General features: G+C 37.0%; 2 protein-coding genes across 2 annotated transcripts in view; one reads left to right on the forward strand and one right to left on the reverse strand.

Annotated features, from left to right (window-relative positions):
* TARBP1 (TAR (HIV-1) RNA binding protein 1) overlaps positions 1–6,335 on the forward strand; it is a gene marked incomplete at its 5' end in the record, with an annotated part of 19,209 nt that extends 12,874 nt beyond the window's left edge. The window contains 6 exons of the mRNA XM_009585655.1: positions 200–253; positions 1,643–1,814; positions 2,063–2,254; positions 3,232–3,356; positions 4,536–4,672; positions 5,971–6,335. Coding sequence (XP_009583950.1) covers positions 200–253; positions 1,643–1,814; positions 2,063–2,254; positions 3,232–3,356; positions 4,536–4,672; positions 5,971–6,136 — 846 coding nt within the window. The remainder of the gene's footprint in view (positions 1–199; positions 254–1,642; positions 1,815–2,062; positions 2,255–3,231; positions 3,357–4,535; positions 4,673–5,970) is intronic.
* Positions 6,336–7,364: 1,029 nt separating this feature from the next.
* Positions 7,365–8,171, reverse strand: LOC104082513 (cytochrome c oxidase assembly factor 6 homolog; the record flags this gene model as incomplete). Its single annotated transcript, XM_009585656.1, has 2 exons — positions 7,365–7,460; positions 8,055–8,171. Coding segments are annotated over 2 exons (213 nt in total), but the record flags the coding sequence as incomplete, so codon positions are not given.
* Between the last annotated feature and the right edge of the window lie 3 nt (positions 8,172–8,174).

Raw genomic sequence — 8,174 nt, forward strand, 5'->3', positions numbered from 1 at the left:
AAGACCATTTCTTCTTTGCAACATTTCATCCACTTGAGGATTACAGTCTAGAGGCAAGTCCGAGACTATTGCTGATCATTGTATTTGCATAGTTTTACAACTATATTTTTAACTTTCTTTGTATGTTCTAATGTAGGATGAATAACGATCAACTATTGATCAACTATTATTCATTTAAAACTCTGAAAAATTACTTCACCAAGACCATTTCTTCTTTGCAACATTTCATCCACTTGAGGATTACAGTCTAGAGGCAAGTCCGAGACTATTGCTGATCATTGTATTTGCATAGTTTTACAACTATATTTTTAACTTTCTTTGTATGTTCTAATGTAGGATGAATAACGATCAACTATTGATCAACTATTATTCATTTAAAACTCTGAAAAATTACTTCACCTAAATTGTGATGGATTTTTAGACTAAAACTGTAGCTTAATTCTCTAATTCATACTGTGTTAAAAACCTAGGTCAATTAAGAAGAGGTATGTGTGATGAATGTGCCCACCTGTGTGAGAGTTAATCAGGTTTTATATTTGTGGCTGGAAAAGTTACTTCTAATAACTGAAAAGCATCTACCTAATCACATGTAGTTTGCTAGGATTTTTGAGACATCCTCCGTTCTTAGAAGTGACTTGAGGTTGCTTAACTAAATTGTTGTTTAATGTGAATGGGATACAGATATATAACTCCTAGAGCATCTTTTTCAGCTATTCTTTTTGCCATAGCTTAAATAACTGAGAGCTGAATACACACTGAGGGAAGACAGGCAAAAATAAGGGTGCAGAGAAAAATAAGAAATAGAGGAACTAGGCTGAAAATAGAAGATAAACATGAATGTGAAAAGGGGTACGTGTGTTCTGGGACAAACAGTGCCATCTTTCAGAGAAGGAATTTTTTTCTTTTTTTTTTAACTGATGTTCTGTGAAATACTTTTGTGAACACTTAAATATGCTAGATATGACTTGGCAAAATTTCGAAGTGAAAATCCTGAACAAGGAGGGGGGGGGGGAGAAGCAAGGCTAATACTTGTTAAGTATTTAAATGTATTCAGGGTGCATCTTCACCTTCATCTTGAGTGTGCAATTGGGATAAAAAAAAAGTCTGGGTTTTAAACTTTTTGTCATATTCAGCCTTTCCCTTGGGGTCTTCTGTGTTTGTTCCTCCTTGATAGATTGTGGTTAGCTGTATTGGTAGTGCTGAGTTGGATTTTACCACTAGATTTTAATGCTATTGACTGTATTCCTTTTGACATCAAATCAATCCACATTCTTTACTTGAAATTCATAAGGGCATCTGAAAACTCTTCAGTGTTACATGTAAAACATTTTCACAAGACCTCTGTACTGAGAAGCATAGCAGTAATTCTTTGGTATTGTAGAATTTCAATGCAGATCCTTAAAAAAGGTCTAATCAGAGAGAGAAAGAGACTAGATTTTGAAAGTTTGGGATAGCACTATATGTAAAGTGATGAATATTGAGAGATGTATTAGTAAGTTATATCAAGTGCCAAGAAAAACAAGGATTAAAATCATAGAATACTAGATAAAAGATGTGTGTGATAAAATTACCAGAGGTTAATTTATTACCTGTTTTGCTTGCTTTAGTGGTGCTCTGCTAATAACACTGTGTTACATTACAGACAATATTTTACACTCTTCCCCGCCTTTCGGAACTGGCTGAAGATGAATGGATCTCACTTGCTAAATTTGACAGATTCACTGATGTTCCTTTGCCACCAACATTTCAGTGGTATCATTCTCGAATGGAACTTCTTGATCTGAAACCAAGTGACTGGTCTCAGCAAGACTTGGGTAAAATATAGCTAATCTATATTAAATATAATTATTTGTATGTAGTAGCTGTATACATCTGTATTCAATCTGATCTCTATGTTACCCTGCTAAAGTAGCCTTGTATCTGTGTGAGCAGAGTATGTGCCATAAAATAATAGTAGATGACTAATGGTGTCTACAATATTACCGTTTAGACAATCTTCTTTACTGAAGCAGTAGTTTCACTACCGCTTGCATAGCCGTATGACTAATACTTGTTTTTATAGGTTCAAATTCAGTTGAAACAGATAGCCAGACAGAATGGACTGATGTTCAGAAAAAGATTATACCCTGGAAGAACAGTACTCCTAGTTTAGACCTGGAAATGGTATTTCAGGATCGTGCTGCTAAACTTGGTAAATCAAACAGCAGACTGATTGTGGTGGCTTCACTTATTGATAAACCTACCAATTTAGGAGGTAAGGTTGATTGCACATTTTTAAACTTTTATTTTAGACCTTAGAGCCCACTTCAATAGTAGGAATGAATTTCATCTTACGTTGATAATTAGAAAATTATTTAAGAGAAATAGAAATTATTCAGAGAAATAGATCATTATCCTGCAAAAAAACTGGTAACCAAAAGAAGTTTTTTGGTTCAGAAGAAGGGGTCTTCTACAGTTATATCTTAAGGAAAAAAAACTTACACATAGCATGCATTAATTAAATAGAACTTTGCTATAAATCGTGCTCAGTTTCTTACTGTTTTTTATATTTGTTACAGTTGAGTTTTTCAACTGTGTATGCAGTTAAAGGAATTTGCTTTTACTTTACTTTTCTATAACAATTAAACCAAATCTTGTAGACCTACTAGTTTCTCATGACTGTTGGACAGGAAAGTGCCCGTTCCTGATTAGGTACTCCTTCACAATATCATGCAAGCTGTGATACAGTAAATCCTGCAAATACTTTATTGCATTGTGCTTGCTGTTGTCAGCAGTTTAAATACCTGCAGAGAGACTGTTAATGAAAAATAAGCCCACAAGCTGGTGCTGTCTGCATTGTAATGCTATAACGTGTCATTCTCTCAAGTCTTTCATTTAACAGGTACTGGATTTAGAGCTTCAGTGTGTGTATGTGTCCATCCATCCCTGCCTAGGCTTTTACACTGACCCGTTAACTTTGTGTAATGGGTATTGTAGAAGCATGTTGTCAGACATAGTGCTTTTCTAATTTTTATCTTTCTGCTGAGTTACAAAACTTTTTTTTTTCCTGGTAAATTATATGGAACAAGGTGTGACTTGGAACAGACATAAGAAGCACCTGAAACTGATTAAAAATAGAGGACTAAAGTAACCATTTCTCTTTCAGATTCTTTGTCCTTTTTCACTTGCTAAAATATTCTGTCTTGGTGTTTATTTTCTACACAAAGATCACTTTAATTTTTCTGTTTGTAGGTTTATGTCGTACAAGTGAAATATTTGGGGCATCTGCACTGGTTGTTGGCAGTCTTCATTATATACAGGATAAGCAGTTTCAGCATCTTAGTGTTTCTGCAGAGCAGTGGCTCCCCCTTGTTGAGGTGAATGGAAATATTTTAATAGCGAAAAAGTGTACTGTACATCTTCAGTTCATCAGATGCATAGTTTAGAGTCTTACTTTTTTTTCTCTTGCAAAATGAACTTTTTATTTAACAGAAGCTCCCGCTGTTATCTCTGAGACTTAATCTTGAGTATTTTGGGATAAACTTTGGATCAACCTCATAAAAAAGAATTTAAAAAATACTTTAAATTTCTTATTGCTGTGATAAACTGATTATGTGAGCTGTCATTGTTACATCTTACTTTTTGTTTTATAGTGGTGTGTTGGAATTTAATGGTTATTTATAAGAGTTGAACAACACTTCATTTATCTTGCTTAGCCCATTGCTTCTGGTAACTTCATGGGGATAATCTTTGAGTTTGCCTGAAGCTAACTTGTGCCAAGCTTTTAGAACTATTATCTAGCTTATAAAAATTAGGGTTTCAACCTATATGTTTAGTATTTGCTAGAAAATATGTTTATGATATTTTATAATAATCTGTTTTTCAAGATCAGCATCTAAAAAATGCAGTGCAAATTTTTCATTTTTTTTTCCAGTGTTTATTTTCAGCCTATTAAGATTTTTCTTCAGAACAAGATAGCTGTAGTGTGTTTTGCCTAAAATGGAATGCTGATGGATACATGTTGTCATGCCTAATATCTATATAGAAGTGTACCAATGATAGAGTTTCTGTTGCATGAGGAAATTGGCATTTAGTACAAACAAGCAGTTTAGAGAGTAGGAAGAAGACAACTAAGAAATTTTGTCACTGCAAGCTATCATAAGTTGTAATGCAGGCATGTAAGGCAACTCAGCTTCAATACTGGCTGTTGTATTGTTTTGGGAAGGGATGCTAGGTTAAATAACACCTATGCACCTTGTCCCTATGCAAGAGTGATTCTTTTACATTCACATGTAATGTTTGTAGTTGTCAGAAGCATAGAAAAGCCTTTGTTCATTGTATTTGTGGAGTACATTTTTGTGGCATTACTTAACCGTTTGTGCTATTGCTGAAGAGCTTTTGAAATGGTAAGCTACATAAATGGACAGAGTCTTTGGGGATAAGTGTCACTCATCTTAAAAACTGTCCAAGTAAAATGATTTTCACAGTAACTTCAGAAGTTCACAAATGGCAGTATTTAAATATTTGTATATTTCCTCTCTACTTTTGATGGACAGGTGAAACCATCTCAGCTTGTTGATTATTTACAGCAGAAAAAAACAGAAGGCTACACTATTATTGGTGTGGAACAGACAGCTAAAAGTTTTGATCTTACAGAATATTGCTTCCCAGAGAAGTCACTATTATTGCTGGGGTAAGAACACACACTTTCTTGTAAATCTACCTCTTGCAGTCCATCCCTTCTACTAGTTCGAGTTTGGTCATATGAAAATCAAGTGACACTGGTAAAGGCGGATTTAGAATGGGAAGTGATTATGGAAACAGCAGAGCTTGGCTTTGTGCGCTAAGGAGTGGGAGGTATTGATATCTACTCCTGAACGATCCTTTTCCTCATACTTAATAACCTATCCATACACTACAACTTCTTTTTTTATGGTGGAGGTAGCAACAGCATGGATTATAGTTTTCCAGGTGTGATAGAGCTATCATCTGTTCACCTTATAATACAGGGCCCTGTACGTGTAGGCTGCGATGAGCTCAGCAAGAAGGAAGGGCTGCCTGTTTGCCCTCCTTAACTCGGTGAGGAGGACTGGAACGGAGTGGGAGCATGCATAGCTGGGAGATGCTTTAAAATTAAGCATGAGGCACAGGACGAAGTAGCAAGTTTTTGCAGTACAAGCAGAGGCTGGGATAACTTCAGAGAAAAGCAATAACCAGTTCCTATTATCAGGCAAGCCTCAGATATGACAAAGGGGAGACTGCTTCAAGAAATCTAGAGGAAAGTGCCTACAAGTTAGAAAGCTACTGGAATTGCAGGGCCACCAAGTGAGACCAGAAGGAAGTGCCTGTCTGTTTATCCTTTTAGGACAAAGTGGGCAGAAATACCTGTTTTTCAAACCTTTTTATATATAGCTTGTCTTCAAAATGTAGTTCTCATAATCACTTTGTTCTCTTCTAATTAAAAATACAGTTTTAATTACTGATAACCTTTGGTACCTTCTAGTGTGCTCATTCTGAAGAGGTGAAACATTTCCAATTCAAGGCTTCCATCAGCCTTGACATTCCCTCATACCAAGACCTCAATGAATGTAAAGTGGGCAGTTGAGCTTCCCTGCTGTGCCAGCAGCTTCATGCCCTGGTCATTTCATCTTCAGCTGCTTATTTTGCTATATAAGGATGGTTTCAAAATAAAGGCAGAGAGGGAGTCCGTACGTTGGGTGTTCAGCTGTTGCTGGACCAGTGAATTAAAGATGAAGTGCTCTACCAGTTTTCCTACATCAAAGCTTAGTCAGGTCTCCCATGTTTTCTTTGTATCTGTAATGTATTACTGCTTTAAAAAAAAAAAAATTGTTTCTTGTCCTCATCAGTTATATTGAGGGCAGATGCACCGTTTGTCAAATGGTGTTTTGATGCTGTTCTGACTTTTGCATCTTCTGCTTTCTGGAACACCTGTCTTTTCCCAGATACAAGTTACTGTTTCTTCTTTACTAGAAATGAACATGAAGGAATCCCAGCAAACCTGATTCACCACCTGGATGTCTGTGTGGAAATTCCTCAGCAAGGTATTATTCGATCACTCAATGTTCATGTAAGTGGAGCTCTGCTGATTTGGGAGTACACAAGGCAACAAGTGATCAAGCAAAAACAACAAAAATAACTGCCAAGAGTTCCGTGCCTTATAGTACAGCTGGGTGACTTACTATGGTGCTACAACATGAAATTCTGAATAGATGAGATACAAACTCAGGGTGAATGAAGATTCTTAAGTTTGCATGTTTTGTTCTCTGTAGTTCAGACTGATTTTTAAATGCCTTAATACTTTACCTCCTTAAATAAAACTGTTGCATTGGAAATAAATACTATTTATATTGCATGTGGTGTGTGTGATTTTCTACTATTAGAACATCAGCATAGTACCATGAAAATCCCAAACTAAAACATACTGCAGTTACTTTGATTGTGATGACCATGCTTGAATTTGAAGTGGTGCCTTCCTATAACCACAATCAAAACTTACTTTAGCCAGAGTAAAGTATTTAATGCCTTCAGCATCTGGATATACTATATAGTTTTTGCAAGGTAAATTCACTTACATTATTAAAAATCGACTGTGCTGCCCCTTGTCTAAATGCCTTCCATGGTCAAGTTTACTAATCCTGCTGTAAACAGTGTGTATCTTTAATGGAGTTGCATCGGTAAGGTAATCAAAACCACTAAATTACACAGGCAGCCATAATGTGAGAAACATGATAAATAACTACCATACTTCTAACAGAGATACTGATTGAAAACTGGTTATTCTCACCAGTGTAGGAACTCCTATTGCTTATAAAAAATGAGTAGACACAAAATATGTAAGTAATGTATCATATGCACAGGATGCATTAGGTCTTCTAATGCCTGCTGTTTTATAAACCGATGTTTGACTTAAACTGTATTTTAAAATACTTAGAAATACTTGGTAAATGACAAATACAAATTACATTATAACACCACCTCCTTATGACAAGGAGGGGAAGTTGGAATGTTTGGTTTTTTTAAGGAAAAACTGGTTCACTTACTGAAAAACAATTTTATTGTTTTCTTTAGAATACGTACATTACACTTAAATAATCATTTATTCCTGTGAAATAATTTGACTAATTATACATTCAAAACCTTACAATTTGTGAACAGCCCTAGCACTGTATTTCTTTGACTTGTACTCATGAAAAAGCTGTCCGTGACCATCTTTTTTCAGCAGACACGTGAGACCTTGCAACAAGAAAGGGCAGCCTGCATTTCAGGGAGACAGCCATTCTTGAGCTCAAGCAGCTTCTGTGGCTTTCTCGTGCTTCTTCCTTCCATAGGTTATCCTCACTAGATTTATTTTGAAAGCAGAGTACCTAAGACTTTCCAGCGGCTTCTGGAGGATGATACCCTTCTGTTTCAAGCTTCCTTTTGTATTTTAAAAAGTCTCTTCTTTTATCAAAGTATTTAACCTGTTTAAAAAGAGAAAAGATGTTCATCAGAAGAAACCAGCAGAGGAAGAGGCTTTGTCCATCACAAGACTAAGGAATAAACCGTCTTTGATCACTGAGCTCAAGGAGGATTTTAACTGAATATACTAGTTAGGAGTTTCTCACTCGAAGCAGAAGACTATAGGTGTGTTGGGGTCTGTTTGTTTTTTGTGTTTTGTGGACGTGTTTATCATTTTGAAAGTGAACTCCAGTTTCCTGTCATAACCACTCCCATTACTTCCATGGACACCTTAATAAAAGTAGTCTTACCGCTTTGCTATTTTCACTGCTACGAACAGAGATTATTGGTAATACAAAGCGAAATCCAGCTCAGGAGTTTTGATCTCCCAGCAAGACCAAAAACGTGCAAACCTCGGTACGTTTGACGAGGGTGCAGGGTTATCGATGAGAAAGCGCAAGACCGCACACGTCCTGCCACCCGAGAAGCGGGAGCTGCCGTCGTTAGCGAGGTACACGTAATGACCTGTCGATGCCGTTACGAACTGCTCTGTTTGTTTAGCACAAGCTTTGGGAGGCCGAGCGCAGGGGGACGCGTAGGGAGCGGCGGCTGCTCACCCACTGCTGCGGACACCGCGACTCGAAGGACAGCCTCAGCTTCTCGCACTTGGAGTCATCGTCGGCGTGCCTATCCAAGCACCGCCAGAACTCGTCCCGGGCCCCCCAGCACGCCTTCCT

The sequence above is a fragment of the Fulmarus glacialis genome, unplaced genomic scaffold (assembly GCF_000690835.1).
Source record: "Fulmarus glacialis isolate BGI_N327 unplaced genomic scaffold, ASM69083v1 scaffold33049, whole genome shotgun sequence".
Classification (NCBI taxonomy): domain Eukaryota; kingdom Metazoa; phylum Chordata; class Aves; order Procellariiformes; family Procellariidae; genus Fulmarus; species Fulmarus glacialis.